Source organism: Heterocephalus glaber, unplaced genomic scaffold, assembly GCF_053883595.1.
Source record: "Heterocephalus glaber isolate CG9 unplaced genomic scaffold, H.glaber_assembly_v1.0 deba00001465, whole genome shotgun sequence".
Lineage (NCBI taxonomy): Eukaryota > Metazoa > Chordata > Mammalia > Rodentia > Bathyergidae > Heterocephalus > Heterocephalus glaber.
Window position 1 is genome coordinate 186,978 of NW_028258312.1, and position 19,540 is coordinate 206,517.

General features: G+C 37.3%; 1 protein-coding gene across 3 annotated transcripts in view; it reads right to left on the bottom strand.

Moving 5' to 3' along the window:
* Positions 1–2,056: 2,056 nt before the first annotated feature.
* Ankhd1 (ankyrin repeat and KH domain containing 1) overlaps positions 2,057–19,540 on the bottom strand; it is a 135,312-nt gene continuing 117,828 nt past the window's right edge. Inside the window, exons 24-34 of one of the 3 annotated variants that reach the window (XM_004841880.4) lie at positions 18,688–18,804; positions 15,729–15,903; positions 14,525–14,981; positions 13,611–13,757; positions 12,599–12,748; positions 10,843–12,452; positions 6,339–6,515; positions 4,739–4,942; positions 3,919–4,094; positions 2,826–2,990; positions 2,057–2,559 (exon numbers count right to left, since the gene is read on the bottom strand). In XM_004841880.4, the coding sequence (XP_004841937.2) occupies positions 2,500–2,559; positions 2,826–2,990; positions 3,919–4,094; positions 4,739–4,942; positions 6,339–6,515; positions 10,843–12,452; positions 12,599–12,748; positions 13,611–13,757; positions 14,525–14,981; positions 15,729–15,903; positions 18,688–18,804 (3,438 nt within the window). In that variant the 3' untranslated portion in view covers positions 2,057–2,499. Of the gene's footprint in view, positions 2,560–2,825; positions 2,991–3,918; positions 4,095–4,738; positions 4,994–6,338; positions 6,516–10,842; positions 12,453–12,598; positions 12,749–13,610; positions 13,758–14,524; positions 14,982–15,728; positions 15,904–18,687; positions 18,805–19,540 lie in introns of all 3 variants that reach the window. The other 2 variants (XM_087180781.1, XM_004841878.4) reach the window with 2 other exon arrangements.

Genomic DNA, 19,540 nt, shown 5'->3' on the forward strand with positions numbered 1-19,540 from the left:
TGTTAGAACTAGAAGATTCTTTTAAGTGAAGCCCAGAAGGGTAAAATGAATTGCCTAAAATCACATAGCTTCAAGTGGAAGAAATGAAAATAAAATTTAGGCTTCTGACTCTTGTTCCACCCATTTTGCCTCCCCCACCCCTGTAACCCCTGTATATTTTGAAAGTAATTAAGTTCTTACCTGAGCTAGGTTTTATCCAATTGAATTCAGGTTGGTAAAATAGCAGTAAAGTAATGCCAGGAAGAGGCAGGGAGAGGAAGAAGAGATTATAGCAGGCGAAATGGGATTGGGAGTAGGCTAACAGAATCCAAATGGAAAGAAAGGAAGGTAGTACTCGTAAGAGGGAAAGGAGGAGGGTACCCTAAAGACCTGCTTCCACTGTACAACTCTTCTTTCTGTCTAATTCTCCTAGGGGTTTCTCCCTCCTTTTTTTTTATGGATTCTAATTCCCGATGTGAGGTAAAGTTTCTTGTTCTGTTGCCCTCTGAGCACAGAATATAGATTTAAGGGTTCATTCAGACAATTCAAACATATTATATTTATGACAGAATTATACTTACCCTTTTGTCCCTCTGAGATATTTACCTAATATTACCACTCACCACCATATATTTCAAGGATAGTTTCATTCATTTCACTAATTTTAAGTGATTATTTCTGTGACTTGTAAGTGGAAATATAGACATGTAGGTGTGATCCAAAGTGTCTTTATTCCCCTCAGGGGTCAGGGAGCCTCTTGAGAATATTTAATGTGGTTATTAACCACTACAAATTCAACACCAGTGATACTTTCCATTAAAAATAGAAAACAAGAAATCAGTTTAATGGGCCAGGGATTTAGCTCAGTGGCACCACACCTGCCTCAAAAGCAGAAGGTCCTAAGTTCGATCCCCAGTACCCCCCCCCCCCCCCCAAAAGTTTAAGGAATCTTTGTCTAACAGAGAACAAACATAGTATGTCTGATCTGGTGCTGGACAGAGAAAGTTAAGAATTCTTGTCGGTATGAGAGTAGAAAAGTGCTGCTTGTACAGTTCTGTCCCTAGCTACTCTTTTGTTTTTTACATCCTTCTTTGCCTTCTTTTGGCCTCAAACCTTTTCTTCTTTTCTTTTCTTTTGTACTGGGGATTGAACTCGGGTCCTTAGCTTGCGAGGCAGGCGGTGGAACCACTGAGCTAAATCCCCGGGCCTCTTATTTTCTACTTTAATATCGTCTGTACATAAGACCATGAAATTCAACTATATTAAAATACAAAGAGGTTGATGACTATACTTTCAGTGAGATAGTTTTTCCTTCTCTATTGCATCAGCTTCTTGGCATACCCTTTGTTTGGCCAACCCATTCCAGTGTTCCTGTGGTTAGCTGTTAAACATATGGGCTTTTCATACTTGGGGCCATGGAACTAAGCCCAGAATTAGTCACATATTTATAAACATTACTAAGAAGATTCAACAATACAACAGAATAACAGGAGTCATGCCCTTATGTCCCAATTCAAAACTTAAAATGCCTTTAACCAAATACATCTTTTAGATATTAAAAAAAAAGTCAGGAATCACAAAAAGAACCTGAAGCTATGATTTTAGTGTCCTTAAATTTGTTCAGAATTAACTGATTTAAATACAAAAGATTTTTTTCTTTTATCTTTTTTTTCTTTTTTTCCATTTGCAGAGCTTGGGATTGAACCAGGCCTTAAACATATTAGGCAAGTGCTCTATCACTGAACTGTATCCCCAACCCAAAAGTTCTTATCAACATACTCATGACCCATAGGAGTGAAACCTAACAGTAGCATATCTGCTAAAGGCAGATAAGATAATTGCCAAGGCTTAAAGTTTCTCACGTGTAAAATGAGAAGACAACAAGAAAACAATATTAACACAGAATAAATAGGTAACATGTTACAGAAGTACTGTCTCAAGGCAGTCTAAGAATGAGCTCTAAAGTGTAAAATGTGAGAAGCTTGTTACAAATACAGCATTAATAGTCTGGTTCAATATGATTGTGGATTGGGTAGTACCTGCATGACCACTGAAAGGATCACACCCCACTTCTAAATACTGTTCATCTTTTTATTGAATATTCTGGTAAATATTTCACATTAATACAGGCTACATTAAGTAGAGCCACTATATGACAAGAAATTTACTCAACTTTTTCCTTTTAAGTATGTAAACAATTATACATGTATTTACCACCCTAAAAGGCTGAAACATGTAATCATCTAATTCTCTTCTGCATACAAGTAGCATTTGGTATGTTTAGCCAAAAGCACTAAGTTCATCTGATCTTAATTGAAAAATGGCTAAACTAACCAGAGAACATAATCAGGTGGACAGGAAATCAATTTGTTCTTATACAATGGGCAATCAAATTTCCATTGCTTAAGCCTCAGTGAAAATTTCTTAATTAGGCACATTTAAAAAAAAAAATCCCCAGGGTTCTTCCAAGGTCATACATAGGTTTCTCAAACAAGGCTAAAAGTAAAACCGTCTAACTGTTTAGTTGACATATTTGAGATGCATGTTTCCAATATGAGGTGCCCACGTGCCAGGCCAAATCTGAAAAGGGGGAGGAAAAATTGGAATTTCTAATTAGGAATCTTTCGACATTTACAAAATGAATATATAAATGCAATGGCAATTCACTGTTTTTGCCTAGGAGGAATACACATACATGAAATAAAATGTTTAGTAGCATCATCTTGATATTAATTCAGATCAAGGTGGTCAGTCATGGCTTTTGATACTCAGAATTTGCGCTACCCACAGGATTAAAAGAGTAACATAACAAATCTGAAAAGTGAAAGAGTATTAGCCCATTTTACCTGCTGGGCATCAGTGCATTCAGCTGAATTTTGGATAACTTTTATCATAGGGTTCCAAGCAGGATCTGCACCTTGAAGTCCGTTAAACAGTGGGCCTGCTGGAACATCAGCAAGCTGAGGATGAGATGGTATGATGGTGCCTCCATACATGGAAATTGGCAGGCCCTAAAAGAGAAGAAAAAAGATTTAATTGTGAACTGATTATACACAACAAGTCAGTCCATAATACCAGCTTAGACTGCTCTAATTTCCTTTCATTCAAAGAACTCCAGGGAGCCAGGGATTTAGCTCAGTGGTTCCACTGCCTTCCTCACAAGTGCAAGGTCCGAGTTCGATCACCATACCAAACAAACAAGCAAAAAAACTCAAGTAAACAAAGAACTCCAAGGAGCCTATAAGTACAGTGTGGTACAGTACTGAGAGACCAAATGTGTTTTTCTGCATCTGCAACATTTTTCAAGACACAGAGAAAAACAAACAAACAAACACTAAGTCCAAGATGATACCATCAGGAAAAGTCCCATATTTGATGAAAATATAATACCCTCAACTTTCTCATATTTTAGTTCCACTAATATTAGTTTATAGCAAGAAAAGGGTAAATCTAGCCAGGCACATGTCTAGAATCCCAGTACAGTACTGGGTGACTGAAGCAGCAGGATCACAAGTTTGAAGCCAGGCCTGGCTACATAGCAAAACCCTATTCCCATCCCCACCCTCCACTCCCCAAAAAAGAAAAGAAAAAAAATAATCTATATAAATGCTTACAGCCATAATCTGCCATTATGGCAGCCAAGAAGGCACTGAAGAGGTCACAGCTAGCTTTTTACAGCGGTGGAGGTCTCCCTCAAAGATATGGCAGCAGAGCACAAAGCAAAAAAACTCAACAATCCCTCAGGTGCTTTACTGGGATAGGGACAGCTTCAGGATAGTTTGAGGACAAATTACTATAAGACAACATTACCTACCCAAGAAATTGAATAAAAGATCGGGCAGTCATGGAAACAAAAAGGAGAACTGGTTCAGTACCAACTACTTCTTAATATGTGACTACAAAATGTCAAACAAGTTCCAAAGATGTTTTTCAACTCACTTTAGAAAAATCCACAAAACCACTTGCGATAGGCTGGTGAAAGATGTTAGAGGGGGCTACCATTCCAGAATCATCTCTCTCCATTGGCTGATGTTGGGAGAATGTGCTTGGGTCTGATAACTGTTGATGCATTGGATGATTCCCTATCACTGACTGTGACCAACCTGATAAGCCTTCTGGAAAGAAGAATTGAGAATAAGATTTTTATATTTATTTAGATAAAACAATAAAACAGTACCACTTTATTCTTTCTTTATACCAAATTTTATCAAAATGATTCTTCAAGGAATATTCATCACAGTCTTTTTTGTTTTGTTTTGTGAGACAGAGTCTCCCTTTGTAGTTCAGGCTGGCCCTGAACTCACTATGTAGCCCAGGCTGGCCTCGAATTCGAGGTGATCCTCCTGTCTCAGCCTCTTGAGTGCTGGGTTTACTGTTGTACACCACCACACCCAGCTCATCACAGTCTTACAAGCCAAAAAACATTCCTAGAAAATTAGATGAAGTCCTCTGAAAACCCAAACATCTTATCTCTCTGAAAGAGCTAAAATGATTATTCCATTCTACACTGGAAAACTTCAGAGGGAAAGGAAGCATATTTGAACCTTTTATTTCAGATCAATTCTATACATCACCTGAACTAACATTCCAGATTCTGAGGCTGGACTGAATTCCTCAAAAGTATAAACACCCTTCCCTGATTGGGTGTTAAGCATAAGAACTAAGTTCTTTGTTTTATTTTTCTGAAGAACCAAGTTTCGATGGCAAACTCCCACAACTTACTTGAGATATCCCTGCAGAGAGGGTAAGGTAACTATACCTGACACAGCATTGACACCAAATGACCAGATTCCACTGTGTCCAACAGGAGCAACGAAACTGGTACCCACAGGAGCTTGTGCAACAGACCCTCCTTGCCGAATCCGGGCCAGTCTCTCTGTTCCAATGGGGGGAGGTATCTTTCGATCCTGACTGGCACTGCCTCCTCCTTTTGGTTGGCCCAATGTTGGTGGGGCAGAAGTGGCTGAAAGAGGTGAAGATGATCCCGAAGAAACAGATGGAATAGGAGAGTCACCTGGTGGCAAAATATTTCTCTATTGTTTTATTACATATAAAAAACTATAGGACTATGAGAAACCTTGTTGGAAAGATCTACTCTACAACATAGCTTGTGTAAAAAAAATTTCTTTTTATAAGGTCATTCAAATAAAACTATAAGATTTCTATAGACATTCTAGACTAGTTCTGCCTATAATAAGTATAAGCAAATAGTCTAAAAATTTTTTCCCAGTTGAATTAAACAAGGCTAGAAAGGAAAAAGACCACATTCACCTACTCTAATTCTAAATAATCTTCTCAAAAACATACTTAACATTTTAAATTAATTAAAATATGGCACTGTTTGTACAATATCTAGCTTATTGTTTAGAAAACTTTTATACTTGTTAGTTCTTTCCTTTTTTATCCCTTTTCTACAGCCCTTTTTCTCCATAAGGAAAAAAAAGGTTAAATGTTATAGCACAGTGCTGTAGAATTCAGTTGACAGCACTGTTTCTTAATTGGACTCAGGTGATTTGAGTAATTTTTTCCTTGTCAAAAAGGTAAAAAATGATTACCTCATGATGCCCATTAAAGAACAAAAGAATCGGGGCTGGGGATTTAGCTCAGTGGTTCCGGCGCCTGCCTCGCAGCGCAAGGACCTGAGTTCGATCCCCGGTACCAAAAAAAAAAAAGAACAAAAGAATCAAATACTTCATCTGTTCTATTGAAATGCAAGTTAGAAGAAATACTTACTTATAAGGGGCAATAATACATTGATAAATATACAAATAAATGAGAAATCATATCAAACTGACCATATTTATGAATCAGCCTTTTTTTAGATTTGAGAAATTATTTCACAAATACTGTCCCCAAAGGGTTCTTTTGTAAAACCACTTATATTACCCCTTCATGGTCCAAGTCTTTTCTTTCTTTCTTTCTTTCTTTTTTTAAATTTTTTTTTGCAGTACCAGGGATCAAACTCAGGACCTTGCATTTGCAAAGGCGTGGTGCCACTCAGCTAAATCCCAGGCCCATGGTCCAAGTCTTAATGTAAACATTTCTGGTTTGGAAGAACAGCTCGACACTTCTCAAGTTTTCTATTGTACAAATGCCTGACAATTTTTTTTTTTTTGGTACCAGGGATCGAACTCAGGTCCTTGCGCTTGCGCAGCAGGCGGCAAAACCACTGAGCTAAATCCCTGGCCCTGCCTGACAATTTTTTGAGATGACTACACTACAAACCTTGAGTAACTGCATACTATATATTTTACTAAAATTAAAACATACTATTCCCTAAAACAACTTGCTCTCCCTAAAACAAATGGCTTAACTTATTCAGTAAGACTTTTTGGGAAGAGTTCCTCTAGAATTCCTACATGAGTTTGAAGTGCTTGTCCAAGGATGGGGAGAAAAATGTTGTCTGTTGAAACTAGGGGTCCCAACAGAAGCTGGCCCTTGCAGGAAAACCCTTGTCCCTGGTATGCCGGAAAAACTTGACAGAGGAGCAGAAGAGGAAGATGGGGAGCTGCCTGATGGGTCAATAGATGGTAACCCTGAAATAAAACAGATTCAAGACATCCAATTAGCCAAAGCTTTAAAATGAAAAGTCCAAGACTTTTTATTTAAAAGACATAGTTTATTTTTGTAGATCACAGCAAAAAAAACATTTATGTGATACTATATGGCCGAACCCAATACCTTCTTACAATCAGAAGAATTTCACCTCACAGGTCTAAATATAAGAAAGTGAGACCAATGTTTCAGAACTGAAGTCATCTGAGGTAATTTTTTCAATAAATCTCAAAGCTTTTAACTGACGTAGACATGAATGAGAGCATATTGTGGTAAATGTTCCCCATAAAAAATATGTATTCTGTCTTGTAGAAAATCTCAAAGTATACTTTTAGCTTCATAATTATAGCTATTTCCTACAGAAGTTGAGTTAATAAAAAAAATCTACCAATGTTTCCTTCCTAACAAGAAGGAAAAGCATACTATGAACTAAAGGTAATTTAAAGTATTCTGGTAAAGAAAAACCAACAATTGCAAACCATATCAAAGTTTATGGGAGCTGGGCGTGGTGGCACATGTCTATAATCCCAACACTCAGGAGGCTGAGGCAGCAGGATCACCAAGAGTTCGAGGCCAGTGTGGGCTACATAGTGAGTTCAAGGCCACCCTGTGCTACATATTGAGTTCAAGGCCAGTCTGAACTGCATAGAGAGACCATTTCAAAAGAAAAAAGAAAGAAAGAAAAAAAGTTCTTGGCTAGTTTATATAAATCAGAACTTAGCAATCTTCTCAAATTCCATTGCTTTTTCTGGAGAATGTATTGGGGAAAGGGGACAAAGGTCTGGAAAAGGATTATAAGTGCCCACTTCAGAAAAAAGTAGTTATTAACAACATAAAAATTTGTCAAATTTCTCTCAAGCTTGAAAAACTTGATTTCTCCATCATTTAAAAATAGCTTTGAAAAAAAAAATAGCTTTGAGCAAAGTATGGTAGTACATACCTATACAGCACTTGGGAGGCTGAAGCAGGAGGATTATCATGAGTTCGAAGTCTAACCTGGGCTACATAGTGAGGGCAAGGACAGCCTGGACTACTTACTGATATACCCTGTCTCAATCAACCAACCAACTAAACAATCAATAGCTTCGAGATATAATTCACATATCATATAATTTACCCATTCAAAGTTAAAATTCAATGGATTTTAGTACTTTATTTCACAGATTCGTATAATCATCACCACAGTCAATTTTAGGACATTTCTGTTTTCTCTAAAACAAACTCCATACCTACTACCTAATACTCACTAATGCCTCACATCCCATATCCCCACTTATAAGCAACCAGCAATCTACTTTCTGTGTGTCTAGATTTGCTTATTCTGGAAATGCGTAAATGGAGGAATACAATACTTGGTGTTTTGTGACTGGCTTCTTCCCCTTAGTAAAATGTCTTCAAAGTTCCTCCAGAGTACATCATGAGTCAGTACTTTAGTTCTTTTAATTGCTAAATTAAGGAAATGTTCTGCCTGTAATCTTGGCACTCTGGGAGGTGGAGACTGGCAGACTGCAAGTTTAGGCTAAGCCTGGGCAATCAAGGAGACCTTGTCACAAGATTAAAAAGTTAAAAAAAAAATACAAAAACAGAAAGATATAGATCTATCACTTGTTTTATGGTACCGAAGACAGAACCCAGGGGCATTTTACCACAAGCTACAACCTCAGTTCTTTTTACTTTTTATTTTGAGACAGGGTCTCACAAAGTTGTCCAGGCTAGCCTGGAACCTACAGCTCCCTTCTTCCTCAGTAGCTAGAATTAGCATGCAGAACCATGCCTGGCCAGATTCATCCCATTTTATCAGTTGATGGACATTGGGTTTCTGCTTCTTGGCTATTATGAATAATGCTGCTATAACCATTTGTTTGCCACTTTTATTTATTTTTTTCTGAAACAGGGTCACTATGTAGCTCAGGCTGGCCTGAACTCACTATGTAGCCTAGGCTGGCCTCAAACTCTCAGAAATCCTCTTGCCTCAGCCTCCAGCATGTATTGTTGTTTTTGAGATGCAGTTACTCTGTTGCTCAGGCTACTCTGAAACTCATATCAAATGATCTTCCTGCCTCAGCCACCCAAGTAGCTGAGACTACAGCTGCATGCTACTGCACCCAAACTGTGTATCAGTTTTGGTGTAGATATACTGGGTGAGATGGGAAAACACACTGAATGTTTAACTAATTTTTTTTAAATTACAGTAGAGGGCCAGGAGTTTAGCTCAGTGGTTCTGCCGCCTGCCTTGCAAGTGCAACAACCCAAGTTCGATCCCCAGTACCAAAAAAATAAAATAAAATAAAATTACAGTAAAAAAGACATTACCATTAATCTCCCTCAAGATACTTTCCTGGCTTCGAACACTTTATCCCATCGTTCCTGCCACTTTCTGAAGCAGTTCTGGAAGTTCTTTTTCATGAGTGGCTTAGTTGTGCTGTTGTGGCTGCCTCAATGTACTGAATTGATTTCAGAATTTTTTTCATTCATGATTATCTTGATTTGGGGGAAGAGCTAGAAGTTACAAGGTACTCGATCTGGTGAATAAAGTGGATAGTGACATACTATAATGTTTTTACAAGCCTGCCTTTCTTTTATTTTTTTGGTACTGGGGCTCAAACTCAGAACCTTACGCCAGAACCACTGAGCTAAATCCCCGGTCCGGTAAGCCTGCCTTTCTATTCTATGGCATTTGGCAGCAGCATTCACCATTTTTTGAATCACACCTCATAAAGAGACTCACAAAAGAGGACTTCCAGCATTGCTTCAGAAAGTGGCAGGAATGATGGGAATAAATGTGTTCAAAAGTGAGGGAGATTAATGGCAATGTGTCTTTTACTATAATAAAAATTTTTTATTTAAACACATCATATATTTTGATCATCCCTGATATGTCTTTCTTAGAGTGCACTTAAGAATGGAATTTTTGGGCCATATGTTTCATTATGATCCAGTAATTCTATTCCTAGTATTTAACTTTTTGAGGAACTGTGAAAGTCTTTTTCCAAAGCAGCCGTACCATATTGCATTCCTCCCGGCAGCCATATGATTTTAATTTCTCCACATCTATCTCCATCTTCTTAAGTATTACTACTTCTTACCTGAAAACTAGGAGAGTAAACTATATCCATGAAAGAGACTGTATACAAAAGAAACCATACAAGCAGTTAAGATATGAGGCCAAGCTTATTAATCCTGGACCTTGAAGGAAGGTCAAAGATGAATACTTTCTATCACAGCCTGAGCACTGACAATGAACTCTTCTTTCACCCTGGAGCTTCTGAAAATCTCTACTACTTTCCCAAAATGTATAACTACAATAGATGCCTATTTGTAGAAAAGAAGAAAAAATTTTAGTATTTTGGGTCATAGATGGTCTTGAGCAGGCTTATATTTCTATTTGAAAGATGATATGACAGCTATTGTTTTCCTGAAAAAATAAGTAAATGGAAACATTTAAAATGAAAGTTAAGGGCATCTAATATCCATAACTTGCAAACAGTTTTAAACAATATAGATCAGTTCATAACTAGCACAAAGGTAGCAAGGGCTATGGGGCAGTTTTCTGACTCTAAGAGAAATGCTAAGAGGCAATAGTGCTTCTTACTCCCACTTTTAGCCATACTCTGAGTTAGCTACCTTTCTAATTTTTTTCAGAACAGTGCACGTTGGACTAAAATTTGGCTCAAATATGGAAGATAGGTTTTGGTTTTCCAAATATCTCCAAGCCAATAATGGCTTCAAATCCATCTGTATCTTTCTTATATTGCCTCAGCAGCTAATTTCTTATTTCAAGAAATCAATAGCTGAATCTAAGTTGTTCTTTCTAAATAAGAGGCCATAAATGACTGGAGCTCTTCAAATAGCTGCATCTAATACCAACAATATAGAGTACCATTAAGTAATATAAATTATGTACTGATGCCTAAATACTTTGTGATTCCAATTTTTTAAACCTGAGAAATCCAATCAGTGTAATTTTTTAAAAGTTCATAAATCTGGAATCCTTTAAATATCATGAGTCCTTTATATTAATATAATCTGACACCAATTCCAAGAAAATCGATGGATACAAGGTATTACCTCCTTACTATGAGGGAGAGAAATCATAGAATATAAAGCAGCTTATTGTTTGTGAATGATTACCTAACGTTACTTTTTTGCCCATTTAATCAGCACTGATTAAAGGGTCCTTACTATTTATGACACTAATTTCTTGAAGGTCAGCCAATATTAGGTACAAAATAAATGCTTTATTATATAGGATGATAAGGTTAGGGTGTGAGACCTCCAAATTGAGCCACAGTAATAATGAAAACTTACCAACTGGACTAGTAGAAACTCGCTGGGAAGGTGGTCTGAAGCCAGGTGCCTTGGAGCTGTCAGGGTGCACATTTTCCAAGTGTCCAAGTACAGAGTTACCCAGGAATGCTGACTGAACTGTGAAAGAGGCATCTGCAGCAACTCGTGAGGACAGTGGACCATCTCCCCACCCTTGGTTAGGTGGCACTTGACTGCTATCAAAAAGGCTACTGAAGTGATTGAAAAGTGTGGCAGGGCCAAAAGGCTGCAAAGATTTATTTGCTGGGTTTATGTGCATCTGAGAACCATTCATAATGTTCATGGCTGAAGAAAGCTGCACTGCAGCTGGTGGGCCTTGAGGTGTTGTTAGAGGAACTGGATTTGTAACAAAAATAGACTGGGGATCCTGGTGTATAGCTGCATTTGGTACCACTGAGTAAAAAGAACCTCTGGGCTGCATTCGATGAGAAACTCGAGGTGCTGGTACAGCTAACTGAGGTAAATTACTGGTGTCCTGATTATCAGCAGCGACAAATCTGGGTGATGCCAAAGTCAATGGAACAGGTTCTGAGTTAGAGGCAAAAGGCATTGACATAGGACTTAAATCAGATACACTGGATGGCTGTGCCTCCTCCTGTGTATTACTAGAAGGAGGAGTCGAACTACTGGATGGGTGAGTTTCTGGTGCTCCTGGAGTGTTGCTGGCAGAGATACTGCAACCATTTGCAGTTGGAGATGGGGTACATAGGTTTGTTATAGGTTGGTCCTGTGTAGGTACTTTCTCTTTGGGAGGTGGCATGGCAGAGAAAGACTCCATCTTTTGTGAAGAAAGCTGTGCTTGAGGAGCAGTTACGGGTAGAAATGTGGTGGGAACTTGCCCACTAGTAATAGGTGCAGAGGAGACAGAAGGCAGGGGACTACAAGTGCTTGTCACAGAAGAAATCACTGTTGCTGGAGGGCTCGTCTTAGGCACACAGGCAAACAACTGCTTTCTGACTGATGAAGGAGTCCGGGTGTTAGTCACACACAGTTGCTGACTGGCAGCAACTACAGAAGAGACAGTGATAGGACAACTGGCAGTAGCTAATCCAGGAGATTCTGAGGGTAAGACAGTCCCATTCTGGTTAGGTAGACGGGTTGTATTATTATGCTTTGGAGAGCTATTTGTATTGCCAGGATTCACAGGTCTCACTGGAAATGGTCCCCAAGTGTTAGGAGAAGGTGAGAAGGTTCCTCCAAACTGGGCCATAGGTAAGCGAGGATGCCGAATCTGTTGCATAGTTTGAGCAGCCAGCAGGGCAAAATGAGGGTGGGGATAAGCTAAGGGAAGAGAAACTGGGAAAGAAGAACGTACATTTGTTGGTACGTTCTTATTAAGTTTATTAGCAGGCTGGAACGTAGATAATGTTGTGGCCTGTGAGGTTACAAGAGTTGGAGCACCCAAGGGAAATGCATTTTTGCTGGAAGCTGCTGTGGTACCTACTCCAGAGGAGAAGTTTGCATGAATGGGTTTGGTGCTGGCAGGTGTTCTGATATGATTTTTGGGAATCAAGTCTTCTAGTTCCTTAGCAGGATCTTGAATAAGTGCATTGATAAGTTGAACTGCATATCTTGTTGATTCTGTACCACCCCTGGGGAAAATAAGACCGAAAACATAAACAGATAATCTTACCAATCCAATAAAATCCTTATACTATACCTAACAAAACTACACTTATAACCAAAAAAAAAAAAGTATACTTATAATAAATTTCCAACTAAGTTTTTTCACAGTTACCTTATTGTGATCATTCTCTCGCCGTTCTTATCTTTTTGTTTATCCACATCGATGTGGGCACCAGTAACATCTTGTATTGCAGTGATATTGCATCCTCCTCTTCCCATTATTCTAGATACCACTGAGGCTGGAACAGACAATTTCTTTGACCTATAAAATGAATACTACATATGAGCTTATGAAATAAAATCTTTTTTTTTTTTTAAATACTGGAGATTGAACTCAGGATGTTGGCACTGAGCTACTTCCCATCCCTTTTTATTTTTCATTTTGAGACGAAGTCTCACTAAGTTGCTAAACTGACCAAACTGGGTTCAAAATTGCAATCTTCCTGCCTCAGCTTCCCCACAGCGCAGGGACTACAGGTGTGCACCACCACACCAGCCTTGAAATCAAGTATCTTTGAGTAGCAAACGTCTTCGTTAAAGAAGATGTCTCAGTAGGTAGAGGTTGATGGACATTTACAGAACAATATTTCTCAAACTTTAAAGAGGAAAGTTTTAAAACTTTTTGCTTCAGAAATTGGTTTCTCATATTGAATTTAATTTAGGAAAGTTGAAAATTTCATTGCTATTTATAAAAAATATTAAACTTACTCATAATTTAAGCATTCAATCTGCTCAAAATATCACAAGTCAACTAAACTGTAATATTTGCCAATTCTAAGTTAAAATAATGCATACCACAATCCTAATGAATAATATAAGCTACCTTATTCATTTTAAACTATCAACAGCTCATACATAGCAATAAAAAATAGTTCTATATTTGATCACCATAAAAAGTTCATAGGTTATCCAAAAGACCCAACACTTGTTATGTCAAATAAAGAAAACACAAAAATCTATATATTTCTTCTAATTTTGCTTTAGCAAATTCTAGATTAATATATAGTTTCTAGAGCTGTAGTTTACAATAATGACCACATTCAAATTACGCGGTAACCATCTTGCAAGAGAAAGGGAACTTTTGTAATTTATTAGAGTAAAAAGACAGGCCTCTATCTACTTGCCTTCGTACAACTTCTTTCCATCCTTCTTCTCTTTTTTGACCTCTTTTAGGACTAGTAAGATTGAGCTTTATGTTTGGAGAGCTTAATGGCAGTGACACTGGCTTGTAGCTTGTTGACAAGGCATTTGGATTTGCTTCAGCATCAAGTCTGAGAAGAGAGAAATATTAAGTCTAACAAACTTTATGATAGATAAAATTATGATAAAATATTTGAACTAAAATTGGCACATCAAATAAGTCAGAAAAATAGAAATAGGGCAAAGAGCCCATCATCCATTTTAGTATTAAAATGGATTCAGAAGCCAAAAGTTAGATCATAATAAAAATGACAGTTAAATAAAATTAAGGCATACTAATAATTTCAACATTAGACTACAAATCTTATAAAATTTTCTAATAATAATCTTACTTCTTTTTTTTTTTTTTTTTTGGTACGGGGGATCGAACTCAGGACCTTGTGCTTGCAAGGCAGGTGGCAGAACCACTGAGCTAAATCCCCGGCCCCATGATCTTACTTCTCAACTAGCACGTGATTAAGAGAACATGGGGGCCAGGGATTTAGCTCAATGGTTCTGCCGCCTGCTGCGCAAGGACCCGAGTTCGATCCCCAGAACCAAAAAAAAAAAAAGAGAGAACATGGATGAATTTTACTTTGCATACTGAAGACGAGGTAACATAGTAGACTTAAATTCTTTTTCTTTGTTTGTTTTGCATTTTTGAGGCAAGTTTTCAATATGTAATTCAGGCTGGCCTTGAACTCACTGCAATCCTCCTGCCTCAGTCTCCTGAGTGCTGGATTACATGGGTGCACCACCACACTCAGCTCTCATTGTGGGGAGTTTTGTACTTCAAATTTGTGTGCCAACAATGAAAAGGAAGACGTGAACGTGGAGAAAACAAATCAGAAAAATTTACCGTGTTTGAGTTTTGGGAGTGGCGGCAATTGTCTTCTCTTCTTGGGAACTGAGGAGTAGTGAAGGGTACCTCCTATCACCAGTAGAATTCACATCCATAGTAAAATTTAATTCTTGGCTTTTACCACCACTACTGCTCTCACTGTTGCAGTCTGTGCTGTCCAAATTATCTGAATCACTATTGCCACCTGCACCACCACCTCTAGGTTCTCCATTTATTTTATTTTTATCTGCTTTTTGTTGTGCTAAAGATATATGTTGTTCTGGTAAAATTAAATGAGCTGTAGGAGGGGTTTCTTTTGTTTTATTTTTCTTATTTTTTCGATTGGTGCTGGGTGTTGTCACTACATTGGCCCTTTTTTTCCCAAACACATTTGTGAATGTTGCAGATGTTGCAGAGATTCCAATTGTGGTGGTGGTAGTTGCACTAGGAGGTTCTATAGGAATTTCTTGCTCCACTGGAATTATAAAAATAGATAAAAGTCACATTTAGAGAAATAGATCTTAAAATAAATTGTGATAAAATTAATAATTTATAATAATTCAGTCCTTTAGGTCATAGTTTCCCTTTACCAGTGTTCACTAATAAATAATCTTGACTATTACTAGAACTAATATATGCTATTATAATCTAATATTTAAGTTGGTATACCATCTATATTCCATTAATATTGTTAAGCTCTAAAATGCTAGTCTTATGGAACTAAGAAAAACCACAATTTAGTCTAAATTTAGGAAAATTTTCAAATAGTATTTCAGAACTGGAATTCAAGGAAAGCAAGGAAAGTGCTTACTACAAGCACTGGCAGATGGCACCATAAACAACTCTGAGAGTAATGAACCCTGTATCTCCTGTCTACCCTCTATAGTTCAAGCCTGAACCTTGAACTACACGAGTTTATACTCATAGCCTGAACTTATGAGTGTATTGAGGAACTCTACCTTTTCCTACTTTCTAAGCAGAGGTAGAGGTAGAGAAGAAAGGCTGGCAAACCCCTATATTGTATTGTTTTTAATATATACATGATGTTTCATAAAGTGACTTAAGTCACTTTTTTCATAAAGTGACTTAAGTTATCAATTTCATAAAGTGACTTAAGATTAAAATAATCCTATACTTAACTAGAGTTAACTAGAGCAAAAAGCACTCATTATGAGGGTAATGAAAAAAATTTTATCACTAATTCAGATGAGTCATTTTTTACCATCTTCATCATTCTCTTCTTCATCTTCATCCTCTGGTAGTTCTGAATTCTCCTTGGGTTTGTTTTCCTCATCTTCTTCTTGTTTCCTTTTTTGCTCCTCTTTTTTCTTTTTCCTCTTTTCTTTTCTTTTCTCTCTTTTAGCTGCAAGAGCCTGCTTTCTGCTTTCTTCTCTTGACTGCAGATAAAATAAAGTATATCATGTTATCAACAATGCAGTATTCTACAATGAGGAATGAAATGACACTTTTGTTCATCATACACAGGGCTTCCTATAGAAATCAGTTTCAAAACACAAAGCAACAACAATAAAACCCAATTAAACTGGACATCATCAAAAATAAAAACTATTGGGTCAGGGATTTAGCTCAGTGTTTTCACCGCCTGTTGCACAAGCACAAGGATCCAAGTTCGATCCCCGGTACCAAACAAAACAAAACAAAACAAAAAAACAACCACTATTATACCTCAAAGGAACCATCAAGAAAGTAAAACTCATAAAATGGGAAAAAAGTTTGTAAATCAGACATCTGGTAAGACACATGTATCTAGAATCTATGAAGATAACATACATCTCAATAATGAAAAGACTGCCTAACTAAAAATTAGACAATTAAAGTATCAAGTCATAAATATATAATTTTTATTTTTCAGTTATTCTTTAATAAAAGTTTTTAAAGAAAAATATCTGAATAGACATTTCTCCAAAGAAAATATACAAATGGCCAATAAACATATGTAAAATAAAAGATAGATAATAGGAAACAGGAAGACAGATCTTTCTCAATTGGGTAGGGTATCAAGAAATGGAGGGAGGGCTGGGGATTTAACTCAGTGGTTTCGCCGCCTGCTGCACAAGCACAAGGACCAGAGTTCAATCCCCAGTACCAAAAAAAAAAAAAAAATGAAATGGAGGGACTGAAGGGAAAGGGAATGAGCAAAGGAATTAAGATGTGTTATGTACATGTACCAAATCCATATATTATGGAGTGTAAATATTATGTAGTGTAAACATGTACTAATAAAAAAGATATTGAATATAATTAGCTATCAGGGTAAGGAAAATCAAAATTACAATTAGATAACCATTCATACCCATTAGGATGGCTGTAACAAAAAAGCTAGTAACAGAGCTGGGCGTGGTGGGTACAACCCTATAACTCCAGCACTCAGGAGGTGGGAGGCAGGAGGATTGCTGAGAGTTCAAGGCCAGCCTGAACTACATAGTAAAACCCTGTCTCCAAAAAAGAAAAAGAAAAAGGTAATAAGCTGGGTGTGATGGTGCACAATTGAAATCCCAGGACTTGAAAGGCTGGTACAGGAGGATTGCCAAGTTCAAGTCGCACTTGGGTAAATTAGCAAGACCATGTCTTAAAATTTAAAAAAGGGATGGGGATATAGTTAATTCTCAGCCTCCCTCCTCCAAAGTATGGTGAAGCTGTGGAGAAACTGGAACCTCTTTATACCCATGGATAGGACTATAAAATGGTGCACAGCCACTTTAGAAAACAATCTGGCAGTCCCTCAAGTGGTTAATCACATATGACACAGCAATTCCTTCCCAGGTATATAACCAAGAGAAATGAAAATATGTTCATACGAAAATCTAAGCCATTGTTTTGTTGTACAGTTCTTTAATTAATGAAGTTGAGCACTCTTTATTGGATATTTTTATTTCATTTTCTGGGAATTGTCCATTTATATGATAGTATTTTTTCTTTTTTGGTACCAGGGATAGAACTTGGGACCTTGCACCTGCGAGGCAGGTAGTGGAACCACTGAGCTAAATCCCCGGCCTTAATAGTATTTTTTCATTCGTTTCTTTTGTTTGCTTTTATGCGACAGGGTCTTGCTATGTTGCCCAGATTGGGCTCAAGCAATTCTCCCACCCCATTTTTCCAAGCACTGGGATAATATGACCATTTCTTATTCTGAGTTATATTTTTCTTTTAAAATCTCACTGACTTAGAATCAATTTTCTTCTGTCTTTATTTTACTACGTTGTTTTTAAAGAACTGGTAAGAAAATTTTAGTCCCTTTTAAAATGACTGTGTTTTTCTTTTCTTCTTTTTTTTTTTTTGGTACCGGGGATCGAACTCATGTCTTTGTGCTTGCATCGCAGGCGGCAAAACCACTGAGCTAAATCCCCGGCCCCTGTGTTTTTCTTTTAATCATCAAAACCCCTCCATGTTAAGATATCCCTTGCAGGGCCAGGGATTTAGCTCAGTGGTTCCAGCGCCTGCCTCGAAAGCGCAAGGTCCTGAGTTCGATCCCCGGTACCAAAAAAAAAAAAAAAAAAAAGATATCCCTTGCAGTTTTAGAATAACTCTACACAAAATATAATCCGGGTGTTTTTTTCTTTTAATATAATTTCTAGGTTAAATATCAATGTCATCACTTTCCAGGTAAGTAGACTGAGTTTCAGAAAGGGAATCTTTTAAAAACTTTTTCCATTATGCCATAAATCCTAGGATACTAGTCACTTGCTTTTTAATAGGGAACCTAATAAACAGCTTATATCGTAGATCAGTGTGGTGGACCTATAGAACATGTGCTACAGTGGGCTGGTTATATTGAAAGCTCTAAAAGGTTCACCATCACTGGCCTACATTTTACAGAAAGAAAGGAAAGAAAGAAAAAGAAAGAAAGAAAAGAAAGAAAGAAAGGAAAGAAAAGGAAGGAAAGAAAGAAAGGAAGGAAGGAAGGAAGGAAGATTTCCAGTGCTTTACTAATTTCTTTTCAGACTAATAATAAAATCACCTAGGCAGTAATGTCATTTGGTAATTGGGATCTTGCTCAAAATCTAGTCCCTCATTTATATAATCTCAAAATATTTTCTAATAGATGGTAGTTCAGACAACCATTTCCTTTGAATTATATTTTAAGATTTGGTCAGACAGACAAATTTATTCTGGCTGATTTTCAACAATTTATAATAAGGAAAACTATTTTTCCCACTCACCTTTTCCAAATCAAGTTCCTTTAAAAGAATACTTGCATTCTTATTTGCTTCTGCAGCCTGTTGGTCTTTAGCCTTCACAATTGTCTCAACACATTGGTGACACTTTTTCAATAACTCCTACAGTAGGAAATGGAATTACATAAATATAGCAACATGTAACATATTAAGGCCAAGTAAAAGTGGAGCTAATGAGCAGATCACAAGTCCAAGAGGTACAAGCTCCAACAACTGAAAATTCACTAAGCCAAATTAACCTGTCCTCTGAGTCTAGTCCTGTATCAATCTTTCATCAAAATAGGCACTTTTCCTAAGAAATTTATGTGTTTTTAGAAAACATTCTGATCAGGTTGGTGGTTTAGTAATCAACTCATCCTTAGTCTCTACCATATGGTCCACAAAAGGAAAGAAATATCAACATACTCTATCAAAAGTAGATATCAAGGGCCGGGGATTTAGCTCAGTGGTTCCATTGCCTGCCTCGCAAGCGCAAGGTCCTGAGTTCGATCCCCAGCACCAAAAAAAAAAGTATATATCAACCTACTTTGCAAATGGAAAAACTAAAGCATAGATGTATGCCTTTGACTTATTCGAGGACAAAAAGAACAAGTTCTTAATTGAACCTCTGGCATATGAAGTCTAATTGAAAATTATGGTGAATGTCAAAATTGTAAAGATTTATTACAGTAAAAAATACATTGCCAGGGTGGGGGATTTAGCTCAGTGGTTTTGCCACCTGCTGCGCAAGCACAAGGACCCGAGTTCGATCCCTGGTACCAAAAAAAAACCAAAACATTGCCATTAATCTCTCTCAATATTCTCCCTCACTTCAAACACTCATCATTCTTGCCCCTTT